General features: G+C 36.0%; 2 protein-coding genes across 4 annotated transcripts in view; one reads left to right on the top strand and one right to left on the bottom strand.

The window, feature by feature from the left end:
* Nucleotides 1-24: 24 nt before the first annotated feature.
* LOC121324016 (dehydrogenase/reductase SDR family member 7-like) lies at nt 25-7753 on the bottom strand. Its single transcript, XM_041265398.1, has 5 exons — nt 7564-7753; nt 6628-6780; nt 5075-5181; nt 3175-3414; nt 25-3037 (listed from the first exon to the last, which is right to left on the bottom strand). The coding sequence occupies exons 1-5, from the start codon at nt 7691-7693 to the stop codon at nt 2843-2845; spliced, it is 825 nt and encodes a 274-aa protein (XP_041121332.1). The 5' UTR covers nt 7694-7753; the 3' UTR covers nt 25-2842.
* Nucleotides 7754-9361: 1608 nt separating this feature from the next.
* Nucleotides 9362-17410, top strand: part of ppm1aa (protein phosphatase, Mg2+/Mn2+ dependent, 1Aa) — an 8838-nt gene continuing 789 nt past the window's right edge. The window contains exons 1-6 of one of the 3 annotated variants that reach the window (XM_041265830.1): nt 9362-9539; nt 11037-11887; nt 12557-12674; nt 15727-15838; nt 16478-16535; nt 17298-17410. The exon at nt 17298-17410 is cut by the window's right edge and continues 789 nt beyond it. In XM_041265830.1, coding sequence (XP_041121764.1) covers nt 11054-11887; nt 12557-12674; nt 15727-15838; nt 16478-16535; nt 17298-17342 — 1167 coding nt within the window. In that variant the 5' untranslated portion in view covers nt 9362-9539; nt 11037-11053 and the 3' untranslated portion in view covers nt 17343-17410. The other 2 variants (XM_041265829.1, XM_041265828.1) reach the window with 2 other exon arrangements.

The following is a 17410-nucleotide window of genomic DNA, read 5'->3' as shown; positions in this document are numbered from 1 at the left end:
TATATATATATATATATATATATATATATATATATATATATATATATTTTTTTTTTTTTTACAGGACATTTGTACTGTAACTATTTTCTGTCACAAGTTGAAATGATTTTAAATTCGGGTAAAACATTCACAACTCCGGTGCTAAGTTTTAAAAAAAAGGAAAAAGAAAAAGAGACACCGATGTTACAATAACTGTGAAGGTAAGTTAAGGAGCACCTGCTATAAAATTAGCAGTTTGTTTTTCTTTACAAAATAAAAAAAAAATATGCAAAGTTAGCACTGGGGTAAGTACTTTGTGAATATGGCCCAAACTATTTGCATCTGCTTACAGGCCTAGATCTGTCTTTTACTACAGGGTTATCAGCAATTACTGTACTATTTGTTGATCAAAAGGTACATGTTTAAAAATAAACACATAAATTAGCTTGTTAATGGTAGTTGCTGTAAAGTGTGTCTGTTGAGCTTAGCCCTCACTTGTGTAAAAACACTTCTGTGATATCATCATATGGTTAAACTGAAAACTGGATTTGTCAGAGACAGCAGCAAACAGTGGATTTGTAAAAGAAACCAGTCAATAAATCTACCGTAACTCCACATAACTGCAAGTTTGGTAATTACAATGTGTAATATATAAAATTAAATGTACATATTTTTTCAGTTAAAGGTTTAATGACCAGTCTGAATGTGATTCAGCACAAATAATATTTGATGTGGCTTCAGTAAAAAGTATTAAATCAGTGTTGAAAAATGCATTCAAAATAGATTAAGCACTCTTGGTTGTTTAGCTGTATCCCCCCCAATGTAACACCTCACATTGCCATTAAGTAAAAACAGGGCTTTCTTGTTTTAATGGTATGTACAAAGGCTCCCGAGACATCAACTGAACATCTTAATTAATTCATTCTTACATTGTGGCAATAGAATTCCCTTCTGCAGACAGGCAAGTGGTATTTTTAAGAAGAACAAGGGGAAGAAGTGAAGTAGTTATGACCATGGTGTGCTTCATCCCGCAAAGAATGAAATGTTCTCAGTATCAAAAGAAAAAAACAAAACAAAAATCATTTTTGTATCTTTAGGCCTGACTTTCATTTTGTAGCAAGATATCCATGCTGAGCACCAAATGCTGTAGAAGCGTTCTATCTAAGAGCCTTATAGCGAGGGAGAACTGTACTTTATTTTTTTAAATACAAATTATATGAACTTATGAAAAAGATCTTGTTCTAGCTGTCACCCTCATTTCAAAATCGAGTCACTCCTGACAGAGGCATTATTCATTATCAGATTTCTCTGTCACTCTACCTGTAGGTCATAACTGCCTCAAATTTTCACAAATATTATCACACTCATTACTGTTTTTTAATTTTTTTATTTAAAGTTTATATACTAGCGAGGGAAGTACTTGTCTTGTTCACTTTACGAGTCCTCTACTGTGTGATAAGCGAGTTAGACTTTTTCAAACTAAAATCAAGGCTTTGAAAAGACCTGCTTTTGAGCCTTTGTGATGATTGGTGTAAGATAACAGGATATGAAATCACAATGAAAGTGAATGGTAGACAGACTTCCTCTCTAATGGTTAATAACATCCACAACTTTGTACACCCAATCACAAGGTCTTCATTCGTACACCAGAAGTAAAAATAGACGTTTTTAACAATGTATCTCTTGTCAAAGTCTTGAATGAATCACTGTGATCAGACAGCAAACTGAGCCAAAAGAAAACCATGCCAAAATTCTAAAGAAATACAGTTGCATAACATGGGTGTAATCTTTGATATAATAAAGTAAATGTAATAGTCCTAAATACCATAGCCATTTCTGCTGACACTAAAGCTGTTAAGGCAAGCAATGCATTTTTCTACCATGTTTTTCTCCACAGACTGGATTCATTGACAAAATACCCTGAAGAACTGGGTTCCAGTTAAGGGAGAGGAAAATGGAAAATATACTCCCTCCCCCTTTTGAGAGCATTATACAGGATTATGTAAAATCTTTAAAAACAATCCCCCCTAAAACAATGACCCCCTAAATTGCAGACTTTTAAAGTTTCTTGTGTATTCTGCATGCTGTTTTAAATTATTTTATCTATCTCTTTGCACCTGCTTCAAAAGGAGTGAGAAGTTTTAGGGTTTTTAATTTCAGTGCTCCTGAAAAGGTGCTGGACAGGTAGTTCTGAAAACAGGTCCTCTACAGTCCCTCTGAACAAGCACAGTGCTGCCCTGGATTGACCAAGGGATGCGAGGTACAATGGACTTCAAATAACAGGAGAGATGAAAGTTTAATAAACAGGGACCTAAACTGTAAACTCTGAAACCAGGTAACAGTACACCTGAAAGCACCTTTCTGTTTATCTAAAGGTAACCTGGGAAACCGAAACAATTGTGATGGCCCTTTACTGTACCGTGCAAAACAGCAACACACACAGCAACAAGCAACCATTTAACCATGTTAAAATATGAGGGGAGGGGAGGGTTTTATCAATCTCAGGCTGCTGAGGAGCTAATTGTTTAGGTCAATAAAATACATCCTAATCTCACTGGCTATAGTCCACTCTGTGCACTGTGACAGACTGCACCTTAATCCTGACCTAAACACCTTCAGCCATTCAGTCCTGGGCTCAAGCAAACACTGACAATTGACTAATAAGGCCCACTGGAGGCTAATTTAATAGACTCCAACCACGTCCATTATATGTGAAAGGCGACAACAGGCTAGTGAATTACTCCAGTGCCAGCTAGCTGCAGTTGCTTTTTCCTTTTGGATCCTCGTCTGAACATATCATACTATTATGCGAGTCGACAGCAGGTGAGGTCAGCTACTGACATAAACAGTGGTATTCTGAGGCTCAATAAAGAGGGCTGGGTAAACCAGTAGAAGAATAGTAACACACAAAAGTTCCAGACAATCCAAGCACTACCTTTCCCAAGTCTCCTGTGAAAGCATGTTTTGTGATCTGTGACTGGACAGGACCTGGACAAACACTGCTGATTGTAATTTCTGGGAAATCCACCAGCTCAGACCTGAGAGAGTTGAAAAATCCCTGCCTAAAGGAATAAAAAAGGACCCTTTACAAGACCCAATAAGATGCATGTTACATCTGAACGTAACAGCAAGTGAGATTATTCTACATGAGCATGACGAGGTGTCCTAGAGAGCCAGCTCACAGAGCTACCTCACCTGCAGTGCATGTTTACTAGCAGAATACCCTGAAGCAAGAGGGACTCCAGCCAACCCGGCCACGCTGCTGATGGTCAAAATCTGCCCTCTCTTCATCTCCACCAGATGAGGCAGCACACACTTTGCCAGTGAGACTGTCCCCGGGTAGTTGAGTTCCATTAAAGCCTGGTAAACATCGAGGCCAGTTTCCAAGCACAGGGATCGCTGGGAACGGCCACCGTTATTCAACAAGATATCAATCTGATAATGGCAAGAAAAGAAAGAGTCTGTAGAAAAATATAAAAAAGTACTGATTCTGTTGTCTTGAAGCTGGCTGAACCACCATAATCATTCTGGGCAGCACTGCTGGCACTCAAAAAAGGTTACTGACAAGACAGACTGGTTTACACATGCATACTGTATGATGGTACTCATATACACAGTCCAGTAGGTGCAGAAAAACTTGTCGAGCAATTAAGTGTACAATGTAAATTTGCATGCAAATTAAGATCTCATTTACAGTCGCTTTGTGCCAACAGACAAAACACTTCTAGAAATGACTGCCTCTGAAATAATTGATCAACCTTGGGCCTGCTAAAGCACCTATTTATAGAGAAACATACTGTAAATTCCTACATGCAATGCGCAATGACAAAACCAGTTTTCGAATACAATGCAATGCTATGCGATACAGTAGTAAAGACTGCAGAGTTGTTCAATTAATGTAATCACGGACCACATTTTTTTAAAAACTGAACAGCGGAATTGCTTCACAGAACAGTGATCGGTACCTCCCAGCATTGCTCTCTGCTCTAGAGCACTGAATGTATTGCTAAAATGGGAAGATAGTCTAATTTTCTCCAATGGTATGACACTGTGGCTCAGAGCAGTGTGTCTTAACCAGCAGCTCAATGAGGAACTGAGAATTGGCAGGGATGTCAGCTTTAAATACAGCTGGATGAGCTAAACTCACGACCCCTGCGCATTCTGCACCAGGACTGCAGCTCCGTGTTACTCAGCATCTGCTCTCTTTACCAACATGCTTCTTTCAGTTGTATCGAAACGGAGATCCCAGGTCAAAGATCGGCACATGCCACACCTCTTGAATACTGAGCAACGATGCGCAGACAAAAGATCAGTACAGACACAAGATTTGTAATAATTATCCCCAGTGTCAAGGTCATAGCTATATTGCTGCTGTTTGTGTGTGTGTGTGTGTGTGTGTTTTAATTTACTGACTTGCACTGCAGCAATTAATGCCTAGCCTTCACATTAAATTATTATTTAACTGTTTAAATGATTATTTAAATGATTAAATCTTTAACATAATAAAATAGTGAACCGAGTTTAATACATCTGAGCCCGTGGCCTCTAGTTTATGTCTAGTTTAGCTCAGTTGTTAGTTTTGGCTCAGGATCTTTCGGCCAATCAGAGTACACATGTCGCTTTCTGTATTCCACGTCACACCATGGAAAAACACTCTTGGTGACCTCAAAACGGGGGTGCCACCTTCAGACACCTGATTTCAAAAATCATACCTAAGGCACCAGTCGGAATTCCATTCAAAACTCAACGGTATTCTCTCCATCAACCTTTTTCCGTCTTTTCAATGAAATTGACAAAAGACTATATAATTGAGTTGCAGGGCCGTAAACGCTGTGTATGCGTTATATCAACACTCATAGGAAACACTTCACTTCCGCTTGTGCTAATATTCCACTATACACAGATGTTCGCTGTCCTATAACTCTACAGTAAAGCCTGGCACCAATCTAACAGTCCTTTGTCACGTTTTAAGCTTAATCAATCAAGTGTGTAAATAGATAATCTTATGAAAGAGCTGTGTGGACTTCGAAACACAAGAAGAAACTCTTAACAAGAAAAAAAAAAAGAACCATTTCATAATCATCAAAGCTCTTACTTTGCCAAAGTGCTCGATGGCTGTTTTTGTTATTGCTTCATGGGAGCCTCTTGCGTTCAAGTCAAGCGGAAGAACAAGAATATCCTTTTCTTGTAAGCTGCTCTGCTCTTTAAATAAAAGGAGAACAGTGTTTTAAATTCATCGCAGGAGATGAAACATTCACACTTGGCCTTCCAATTATAAGAGCAAGCTGTAGTTATTATCTCATGCTTTTGGGAAAAAAAGGATTAAATGAAATGAATGGGCAGTAAAGCCAGGCACTCTGTCACTAAGTGTTGTAACTTTGTAAGCACTGGCCAATGAACCAATCCTTTTTCTTCCCAAACATGTTGCCAAAGCATTTCAGCCCAGGCTGTTTTGTGTTCAAATTCAAACATTAATCCAAAGAAAAAGGAGAAAGCCCGGAATTCTGTTATTGTGCTGTCAAAATTTAATTGAATTAATGTTATTGATACTAAATTTGTTCATGTCTGTAGTCTAACATGAATGTATTTTGAGGCTAGACCATTTCTCTTTCAGCTTTTTTATATGGTGAATTAAATTTGCTCGGGGAATCTAAATATAGACAGTATATATAGTTCATAAAACAAGTGAAGGAACTTATTTCATGGTCCTTAAAAAAACTGTAATAATGATTTGTTCACAACAAATAGGGTGTAGAAAATACAATCATTTTCTTACCCACATATTATTCATGTCATTTGGTTTCTGATTCTTACATTGCTTGTTATTTATTACATCCTTGAAACTTTATTTTTTCTTAAGTTTGAAGTCAGCACAATTCACAGCAGCATTTTCTCCACTAAAGACCATTAAAACATACATCTAGGTCAGGGTTGCCCAACCACAGCCCCTGAGGGCCATTCCACTCCAGGAATAACATGTAAAACAATCATTAACTGCTTCTGTGTGGAGGTTGAATTGGTTCATTTAACGCAATTTAGAACAGGGTTGGAAAAAAGACCAGGAGTGGAACAAACAACTTTGGCCAGCCCTGATCTAGGTAGTTCCTCACGTTTTATTTTTGCGTCATCAAATGTGAGACTACAGGCAAGACATTCAGACTAATTTGATTTGGTCTCACCTTCTACACCTGTGTACGCGCGTTGTAATGGGCTAGCTGAGTTAATTACTGCTGCTAACGAGTTTTTATTATCATTACAGTGGAAGCTCGTTGAACTAATCAACAAATCAGTCAAGGGCGTAATGAAAAAGTGAAACAAAACAAGAGCTGAAAACCAAATAACAGAAATTAGGCAAAGGTGAGAGAATTATGGAATTGTGTATTCTACTCTTAAGTATATTACTTTTAAGAATTAAAAAACTAATATCTTTAACACAATAAAAACAATAAAACAACTACACTTTTAGGTTGACAGTTGCGTGTCTTAAGCTTATCATACACTGACAACAGCGGTGAAGATTCCTACTGCATAGCAGCGTACAAATTTGCAGGTTTTACAGTTACACGGCTATGCTTATGAGTTTTAGGTTCTGGAAATGCATCAGGAATCGTATCAACATCAGTAGACAATTTAATATGACATATTTGCCAATGCAGTTCTGCTTTACCCTGAGAAGCTCGTTCTCTCTTCTTGCAGGCAGAATGAGCGAAGCTCCGGTTTTTGCCAGCTGATAAACCAGCTCCTCCCCTATTCCGCTGGACGCCCCAGTTATCCACACGATTTTGCCACACAGCTGGTCTGCTGTTCATTAGACAAAGTGAAAAAGAGAAATCACTTGATAGCAGTCATATCATACTGTAATTGTCTTGTACAGCGCTCTGAAACCACTTGTGGAAACGTGAACAGAAAGATGGGAAAGGGTTCTATAAGTAGACAGGTAGATACGATCTTATGTCCTTTGAGTGGCAACTATGGAGAAAAATTTGACTGTGTGTGTGTGTGTGTGTGTGTGTGTGTGTGTGTGTGTGTGTGTGTGTGTGTGTGTGTGTCTTAAGGGTACATGACCAAGGCAACTTCCTCCAATAGCTCTGCCTGTCGCTCAATCCTGTCCTGAATATTCCCAGCCATTTGGTCCTGGGTAAAATTGTGAAGGTTTTTGCGATGAGGACTCCAAATGGGGACCAACAAACTCATTTCCCTCGTGACTCAAGCTCAGTTTAAAGAGTTATTTGCTTTTACATTTGAGAACTGTGTCACTCAGACTTGAACTTACCCTTTCTGATGTTACCTTGTTTGAAATTGGCCAAGGCCAGGCACTGTGTTAAATCACAACAATTCAGCCATTTGTAAGCTTATTACATGAACGCACGTTACTGGTGACATTGCTATTGGCAGAGTCCGTGTTTCTATACTGCCTGCATTGGTTGTACTGTGTACACATCATCATATATACAGTAAGGAGAATAAACAACTTGAACATTTTCAAAAGCACCAGCATTTCAGTTGATTAAAATAAAAACCTCGTGTGGAAATTTAAAATTAGGGTATACATGCCAGCGGCCACAGACTGAAACGTTCACTCACCGGGTTTTCTACCGAAAGATTCTGCCCAGAGCAATGTGAGGTCTGCATCTGCCCTGGGGAACCGCACCAGCTGAACGATGACGTAAATCAAAATAATATACCACAGCACGGATATGAGATCCAACGCCATCTAATCAAGCATTGAATTCTGTAAAACACAGCTGCAACATAATATGGATATTAACTTATTTAAGTGTCATACCATCAGTTTCCGCCTTACATCATACTACTGTAATAACAACAATGCAATCTAAATTATACGTGATCTGCTGCCCTTCAAACCTAGCGCAGGTCTGTGTTAGCAACAACATATGATTTGAATGGCATGCGTTTTCTTCGGAAACTCCCAATAAACAGTTAGGATGGGCTGATATCAGTTCAGCGTCGATAACAACAAAAACAAACCATGACATGACAAGACCAACGCTACTTCTGTATTATCTAAAAAAAACACCATTCCCTGTTTGACTCGTCTGGCATTCTTGTGCGGCTATTCTGAAATGGATTGCGCACGACTGAAACGAGCAACAACCCGGGAGAATATGGAAGTATTCCGCATCAGCAGCAGTGCAAATCGGTTTATCTTGTTCTGTCCTTGTTGGTATGTCAGGAAGCAGAAGTATGCTTCAATTAAAAATCGCATACGGCTATAAACAGGTTGGAATTAAGCTGAAGTTACATCAAGTTTTATATTTTAGATCATTGATACCCGTTTACACGTGTTCTGGTGTCTTACTTTCTGTCACAACAGTGAGTAACCCTAATGTTTACATTTTTTTTGGTCTCTATGTCTTTAGATCCCCAAAGCTCTACATATTTAACTATTTCAGGGGGAGGTTACAGCTTTAGAATCGTCATGTTCTCTGCCCTATGTGCCTGGTCTTTTTACTGAAATACACTATATCTTTCAAACACAGCTTTGCCTTTTTTTTTCTTAGTTCCCAATCACAGGTAACAGAATTGGGTATGTAAATAAAAAGGTGTACTCTTAAAAGTTGTGTACAGTAATAAAAAGGACTTTGCCTATATAGTGATCTCTTCTTTGCATTCTCAGCAACCACGTTGACAGAAAATTCATTTTTGTATCTTAATTTAATAGTTACTTAGGTGATTCAGCAGTGCATCTTGAAACGAGATAATTTACATTTAGTACCAATGAGGTTTAAAAGGGAGAACAAATGCAGGAAGACTGTTTTACTGATACAGGACAAAAGCCTTAAACGGGCCTTAAAATGTTTTACAGTTATAGAAATCATAACGGTAATAATCACTATAATAATAATAATAATAATAATAATAATAATAATAATAATAATAATAATAATAATATCAGTGCCTTTGCAGAAACAGGTATTGCAGATTATTCTTGACACTCACTTAAAATAGCAAAACACAACGAGTGTCTTTTGGTTAACATAAATGTATTAAAACTTAATGTCAGATGAGTTAAAGAAAAAAAAAAGGTTGAATTTGAACCGCATGCTTTTTTTTTTTTTTACTACATTGCCTAACACTTGGGGCATCACAGTTTAAATATAATTCACAGCTCGAAGCACAATCCCAGCAGAAAATAACAGCGTTCTCTCTGCACGATGATGTCATTCCTCTCCAGCACTCAAGCTATGTACATCCGGGTCTCTCAGTTGTCGTTATTCGGTAGTTGGTTTCAGGCTGTCTAAGGGCAATTTGGGAAGCGTTTCAGTTTTTTTTTTTTAGGGTTTTCTTGACAAAACAACCCTGACAAGAAAATACTAATGGTTTTGAAGAAAATATTTTGAATTATTTTAGTCTGAAGTAATGCGTCCCTGGTTTCCCCAGAACAGAGAGCTGCGCTCTTTTTCAGTCTGAATGCAGTGAAAAGCGGTTTCCCCTTACTATATACAGCTCTCTGTCTCTCTCGGTGTGTCGTTCTCCCGATAGCCCTTGCTGTTGCTGCTTTTTGTTTTTCAGAAGCGCTGGGATTGTTTTGGAATCGGGTAAGTTGGGGAGAGCTCGCTAGCTTTGGGCTCGGGTGAGAGGGGAGGTGCAGGGTTAGGCCGTGGTATAAAAATAATAAAGGGCGAGCAGGCCTCGGGGACTACGGGTCTGGGGCCTACTGCGGGTGTTTATCTATTCGCAATTGGAAAAAGGTACATATATAATTGAAGCGTGGTGGGGCGGTTAGATAAATACACAGAAACAAGTTCATCTTAAGCAAACGGTGCGTGTTTGTTTTTTAAGTTATGTGAAGTAGAAAGATAAAAAAAAGTAAAACTCAGATTGGGAATTATTGTGGTGCAAGTCTGGCCTCGCTGTCGGGAACGGGCCCGTGACAGTTTAACAACAGCACAGGTTTGAATGTGGGCTCTCTGTTTACCGAAACAATCGTATTTATTTCTTAAGGAAGCTAGGGGACATTTAAAGAAATGCTTTACACTCTCTTGCTTTTCTAATAGAAATACTGTCATTAAGTGCATGGTTTTATAGCTCGGATAATGAAAGGCATTTAGATAACTTTAACGGTAATTACAGATTCAGTGTTTTTAAGTAGTTAACGTCAGGAGCTTGGAATTGTATTTCTTGTCACGAAAGTGTGTTCGTGCAAAACCCGAAAATATCATCGGTCATACGCTTTCAACGATATAGTTAGATTACATTTGTTTAGAAGTTCGTAGCAGTGTGTGTGTTGAAATGAATCGCCAGCAACTTCTAATTTAATGTTACAAAAACATATTTTCAAATATTTGTAATGCTTTTATTTGTTCAAATATTAGAAAAAAAAAGTTAAAAACAAAACCAATTGGATATGTGTATAAGCTGTCAAATGGTAATGTTAGGATTGTATAAAATAGAATATTCTAAGTATTTCTTAACTTTTATTTGTAACTAAATTAAATCCATTTAACCTTTAGCCTATATATTGGTGTAAGGTCAGTATCATTGTAATTAATGTAAGTAATTAACATTATCAAGTTAGGAAACGTTAAGATGTCTCCGTTTCAAAATGTAGCTTTTTTTCTTATTTGTAATACAGTGGTCAAACATGTTTTAAATTATATGAAAACAAAGTATGCATAATATATATATATTCAGCATGTCTTAAGTAGTGTGTTTCCTAACATTTGAAATGTAGGTCTGTTAGGTATACATTTTATTATTCAGTGACAATTGGGCTTATGTAGTTAGTTTTTTTAGTCTTATCACTAGTATTTATTTGTTTTATAAATTAAAATCGAAATACATCTGATCTTTTAACATGGAGTCCTTGAAATAGATATCTGTATTTTGTTTTGATTTATATTGTATTTTCTACATGCTTCAAGTTTGTTGCTCACTAACCTCTGTAAGAAAGAAGCAACTATACAGACTGTTAAACTAGCATTTTTTCACAGTGAATTACATTTATAAATGTGTTTAATGTGCTGTTAAACAAGTTGTAGTTGTAGGCAAACTGGTGAATAATAACAGCAGTCTAAGTTCTTGTCTTTTTGCAGCACAAAAAAGAAAAAAAATGGGAGCATTTTTGGACAAACCAAAGATGGAGAAGCATAATGCTCATGGAGCAGGAAATAGTCTACACTATGGGCTCAGCAGCATGCAAGGCTGGAGAGTGGAGATGGAGGATGCACACACAGCTGTAATCGGTATGCCCAATGGACTTGACCAGTGGTCATTTTTTGCAGTATATGATGGGCATGCTGGATCACAAGTTGCCAAATACTGCTGTGAGCATTTACTAGAACACATCACAAGCAACCCCGATTTCAAGGGTGCTGACCATGAGCCTGCTGTGGAAAATGTAAAGACTGGAATTCGAACTGGCTTCCTGCAGATAGATGAACACATGCGAGCCATTTCGGAGAAGAAGCACGGAGTGGACAGAAGTGGCTCAACAGCTGTAGGTGTAATGATATCCCCAAAACACATCTACTTCATTAACTGCGGTGACTCGAGAGGTTTGCTGAGTAGAAGTGGGAAGGTCCATTTTTTTACACAAGATCATAAACCCAGCAATCCACTTGAGAAAGAGCGCATCCAGAATGCAGGTGGCTCAGTAATGATTCAGCGTGTCAACGGGTCATTGGCTGTATCTAGAGCCCTGGGGGACTTTGATTACAAATGTGTACATGGAAAGGGTCCAACAGAACAGCTTGTCTCACCAGAACCAGAGGTCTATGAAATTGAAAGGTCCGAACTTGAAGATCAGTTTATAGTCCTTGCTTGTGATGGCATCTGGGATGTCATGGCTAATGAAGAGCTCTGTGACTTTGTTAGATCAAGGCTTGAAGTCACTGATGACCTTGAGAAAGTTTGCAATGAGATTGTTGACACTTGTCTATACAAGGTAGGTTTAGCACTTTAATCATGTTCATGCTAATAGGTTAGTTACCATTTCCTTTGCTGTAGTTCAGACTCGCACCAATGGTCTAACTGCAATAAGACCATCTGACCTAAACAGTTACCAGGAATCAACAGCTGATGTATATCATTGTATAACAATTAATCCAGAGATGTGTATATGAACAGTTAAATCTCCAAATCCTGCATTGAAAAAGTGCCTCTGCATAAACAGGTGTCAGCTGATTGTAAGCAAATTAGTCTTCTGGAATAGGGGGTCCTATTTGTTCACTCTTCACAAGTCACCAGTGTGTGTGTGTGACCACTATATAGTAATACAGACCTGGCATTGATTATGCTTACTGAGTGTGGCCTTTTTATGTGTCTGTGAGTATTATGTAATTGTTTAGAGCAATCCAATTAAATTGACAGAACAAAAATCTTGATTGTAGTGAATTAGTTAAGGGTCCTAGCACAGTAAAGTACATGACAATTTACTGTGCTAGGACCCTTAACTAATTCACTACAATCAAGATTTTCTAGTTCTTTTTATTGTTTAACACAAATTGTAATAAATTGCACTTAAAATAACTACATTGCAATAGTTAGTTATAAATGATTATAATTGATTATTATACTATGTGTGTCTCTTGTTTTTGTTTCTTTTTTTCAACAGGGAAGCCGGGACAACATGAGTGTTGTACTGATCTGTTTCCCTGGTGCACCCAAGGTATCACCAGAAGCAGTGAAGAGAGAAGCGGAGCTGGATAAGTACTTGGAGAGCAGAGTAGAAGGTGGAGCATCTAAAAAGGCTAATAAATAGTTAAATTAAAACATACAGTCAAGTATATTAAGCTTATGTTAGGCAGCTACAGTTGCCAGTCAGATTATATCATGAGGTAGTTTACAGTTAATCAGTTATTTCTGAAAATGGTAGGTGTTTATTTATAAAAAGTAATAATTTATAATATAAGCATTGTATAAAGACCAATGTGGTAAAATGTTTGCGTAAAACTAAGTTTTGAAACTGAAGAAAAGTATTATTTACCAATGCACATCATTTTGGTCTTGCTGAAAGACATCTGTAAAACTTGGTCACTTGAAAGTATACATATTTCTAAGGTGTATTACTTGTGCACATTTACACGGGCTAAATGGTAGTAAAGTTACATTTTTCCTGGAGGGTTAAGTACCCGCAATTTTGTTTAACAAACATTAAACAAAACTGTCATTGGTATATTACTGTATAAAAAGCTACTATACCAAGGGAGCACTGATATAGTAGAGAGGCCAAAAATGCAGTGCCAAAACATAGTTTTGTATGTACATTAATGTACATGTACAATGTACTGGGGGGGGAAAGCACTGTCCATCCATCATCACTGTGCTTTGTGTTCATATCAACACATATCAGCATGCGATATATATGTATAAAATCACACACACACATACAGTTCTAAATCTCTTGCACTTAAGTGAACCATTGTAGGTAGTTAAATGTACAGTGAAATAAATTAATTGTTTTAGGGTACAAGTGAGGCATTTATTATAGGAAATAATTTAAAACTGAAAATAATTTATAGACATTACAATTCCAGTTATTATTCCAAAGACAAAGTAGTATTTAAGTAATATGTTTTTGTGTTTTGAAGAGGTCAATTTCAGTCATGTGAACTTTGTTCTGTTTAGGTTTGCTTCAGTGATGTGGCATTGCCTGTGTTGGTATTAAGATGCCTTAGCTTTTCCCTGCTGTTTTAACATTGAGTGTTAAGTGTGGGAAGATTTTACCAGTAATTTTGATTTTATACAAGGAACTCCAACTATAAGTTAATTATCGCATAGTCCAAAGGTAGCGCTTCAGTTTTAATATAAGAACTTGAAATAGATAGTATACAGTATGCTCTACTTTTCTAATTTGTGCTTATCGTTAAAATAACAAACAATTCTAGCATATATGACCATTCTAAATTATAATAATTTTACCTAGAGGGGAAATTATCCAACAGTGATAAATCTGTACAGGTATGTGTTACAGCAGGTAGTTTTATAGCACTTACAATATGTTGTGTAGCTGATTTATAAAGTGACAATGTAATGTGTTTTTTTTTTTTTGTTTTTTTTTTGTATGAAAGAAAGGGTTAAGTTACTAATGTTAGTGGGCAGGACCATATTTGTTTGCAGTTAGTCATTTAATCATTACTATAAGCGTATTTTTTTTTTTTTTACAACCCTAACAAAAAGACACCCCTTCATAAGGTGAGATCCTCAGACATGTTAATACCATACTTCATACATTCACTTGCACTTGCACTAGTAGGAAGCTGTTGAAGTTCATATACAAATGGTCCCTTTTCATAGGAAGCCGATTGAGTTCCTGCAAGAACTTGAATAGTTTTCTACCAAAAAGTGCTAACTTGCTTCTGTTCCAAGGATCTAAAATGTGTAGAAAAAGGTGTAACGTTTTCTGGTACATCTGTTCATAAAGTTACCTGCTGAGTATACTGTTTCAGTGCTAAACATTTTTTTTTTTAAATATATATTTATTTTTATTTTAGTTAACCTCTTCACTGGCAAAAGCAAGGACCTTAAACTTTTAACTTTTAGTTGGAACGCTTTTAACTGCTACTTTTCATTCCCATAAATTAAAATTAAAATAGTTTTCATGTAATTCAACAGTAATGTCACAAATATAGTACTTCATACCACCTTTTGAATGTAATAGTAGATAAGTGTACGAGCGTGTAGGCATTCTAAGGCTATTTTATCTTGTCATGCCAAATCCTAAACTTTACTTGTTAAAGTACAGAGATAATAATCTTACACTGTGTAAACAGCTGTGTAGTAAAATTTTTTTTTAGCTTTATAATTAATTTTCAATGACAAAAAAAATTAAATCAAAATTTTCCCACAAGAACTTAAGCCAGTGAAGGGGGCTATCATTCCTGTATCTGTACCTACAGATTCAGTATGTCTGTATTAGATATGATAGATTGTGTCTTTTGAAATGGTAATTGTATTATAGCTTCACTTTCTAAAGAGTTTACGTTGTGTTCAACAGTATAGTATTTATATATGGGATTAGTTTTAAGTAAAATTATTTATTTTTGTATAGTAGAACTTCAGCATTAGAGGAATGAAGAGAATAATTGTGATGTTGATATTTTAGATGTTAACGATGATTCTAATAAAGATATTTACCACTGAGTTTGAGATCTTTGACTTTTTTATTTAAATAGGTAGTTTTAGACACCGGAATCCTATTCTGTTTATTGAAACAAAAAGGTTCAACATTAAATGTTAACCTTTAATTTCAAATTGTATAAAATAAGGGGGTCCTAAAATAAAAAACCTATAATCAAGGTTGAAATTCAATTCAACACTGTAAAACAGGACAACATCTTAAATGGCAAAATAAACTAGGCGCACAACATTTCTTATAGTTAAATTGATTGAACAGATATATTTTTTAAATATTTATTTTAGCTAAAGCTTTGCATATTTAGGTTAGCTTAGGTTGTGGTGTAAAATAACCTTGTCGTATTGACATCTAATCTTTTATTTATTTTTGTTACTATTATGGGAGTTTAATCAAAATGCCCTAAGCTGTGCTAATATACAGATGGAATGTATGAAGATTCTATATATTCTGTATTTATTAACACACACATATATATATATATATATATATATAATATATATATATATATATATATATATATATATATATATATATATATATATATATATATATATATATATATTATATTTATATATATATATATATATATAAAAAATAAAATGCTTATTCGGACAACCCACTTACCAAGAAGTCCTTCTGATTCCCAGAGATCATTAAGAAGCAGGGTGACGAAGGTGTGCCAGACTTAGTCCATGTGATGCGTACATTAGCAACGGAGAGCATCCCAAATCTCCCGCCAGGGGGGGAACTGGCAAGCAAGTGAGTGCACTATGGGTGATTACTAAACCTGCTTTTGACATAAATGACTTGAGCTGGCCAGTCACAAGTAATGATTGTCATTATTACTATGCTTTCTAACACATTTTAAGTAAAGTGGGGCTTGCTATTCCTGTCTTGCATGCAAGGGTGTTCTACTAAGCAATCATACCTGTTGGATTCAGCAATAACTAAATCGCAGACAATTAAAAGGCATGTTCGTTAATACTCTGAATCTATGTTATTATGAGGTTTGGGATTCTGCATGGATTTTTGGTATGCATTAGCAGCTTTCCTTGAAAGTTGGTAACAGTATTATTAATTTAAGAGGTAGTTTTACATGATCCAGTCATCAAAACAAACTACAATCCACGTTTGATTCCAGTCCTGATGGGTGGACTGAAGAAAGAAGAAAATAATCTTAGCAAACACAGTAAAAGTAATTTCTGGTTAATAAAACTTTACAGGAAAAAAAAAAAAAAATGTTGTCTTGTTAAACTAATAAAATGTACATTTCTAAAGAAACATTTGAGAGAGTGCTGAAATAATGTGTTCTCATTAAGCACCTGCTTAGAGAGAAGGTAGCTATACACATTAATATTGTAGTAATTAATCCTTACTGGTTTTTATTTTTTTATTTAGACGGAGTGTCATTGAAGCAGTTTATAACAGACTGAATCCCTACAGGAGTGATGATACTGTAAGTATATACTAGTATATAAATTAATTTATCTTATTGACAAAGTACTGTGCTATTTATTTAATGATTTTTTTTTTATTTGATAGGGGGAAGGAGTATTGTTTTGCTTTTTGTAACAATTAAAAAGCAGATTCTGTAGTCTTTGTAGGGTGATCAGAAAGTTTTTTTTGTTGCGTTATGTTAACGACGCAATTTTATCATTATTATTTTCAGCCTTAAGGTTATAGGTAACTTTAAATTTGTTTTCCTTTTAAAAATTGCAAATAAATCAGAAATGTGCTAGTTTCATGTAAGGCTGTGCTTCTAGATGGTTTTGTTTATTGTTTTGAACGTAAACCTTTTCTTGGTGGGATCATCCCTTGTCACATAATGGAATGTTACCCACCTGCATTAAATCACACTAAGTCCCTTTTGCATTCTAAAGTGTGGGTAGCTAAGTGCTGGTTGCTTAAAGGAAAGTGTCAGTTTTGTAAAAACTGAACACTGGTTCATTATATAAAGGCAACTTTGTATGTAGTGTCTTTAAATCACTAGTAGCCAAACCATTAATGTTTCCAATCCACAGATATAAATCAGGCAAGGCATGCAGTATAAAGACCAAAGGTTTCCATGAAGAGCTGTCTTTTTGGGAAAGAACATTGGTGGATTGTTTTATTAAGCAAAAATGTACTTAATTATATGTTATAAACCAAATAGTAAAGGTGTTCTGATTTTCACACTGAAGAGATTTTGATAATAAAGTTGTTTTTTTTGTTTCAATAGGCACAGTGCCATACATCATCATCTCTCGACTTTAATAATTGTTAAACGGGACATCTGTTAGTCTTTAGCTACAAACCAACTGCCATCCCTTCAAATGTTGTTAATTAGTAGCT

This window comes from Polyodon spathula, chromosome 12, assembly GCF_017654505.1.
Source record: "Polyodon spathula isolate WHYD16114869_AA chromosome 12, ASM1765450v1, whole genome shotgun sequence".
In the NCBI taxonomy this organism is placed as follows: Eukaryota; Metazoa; Chordata; class Actinopteri; order Acipenseriformes; family Polyodontidae; genus Polyodon; species Polyodon spathula.
The sequence above is the reverse complement of the archived record's forward strand: the minus strand, read 5'-3'. Positions and strand labels throughout refer to the sequence as shown.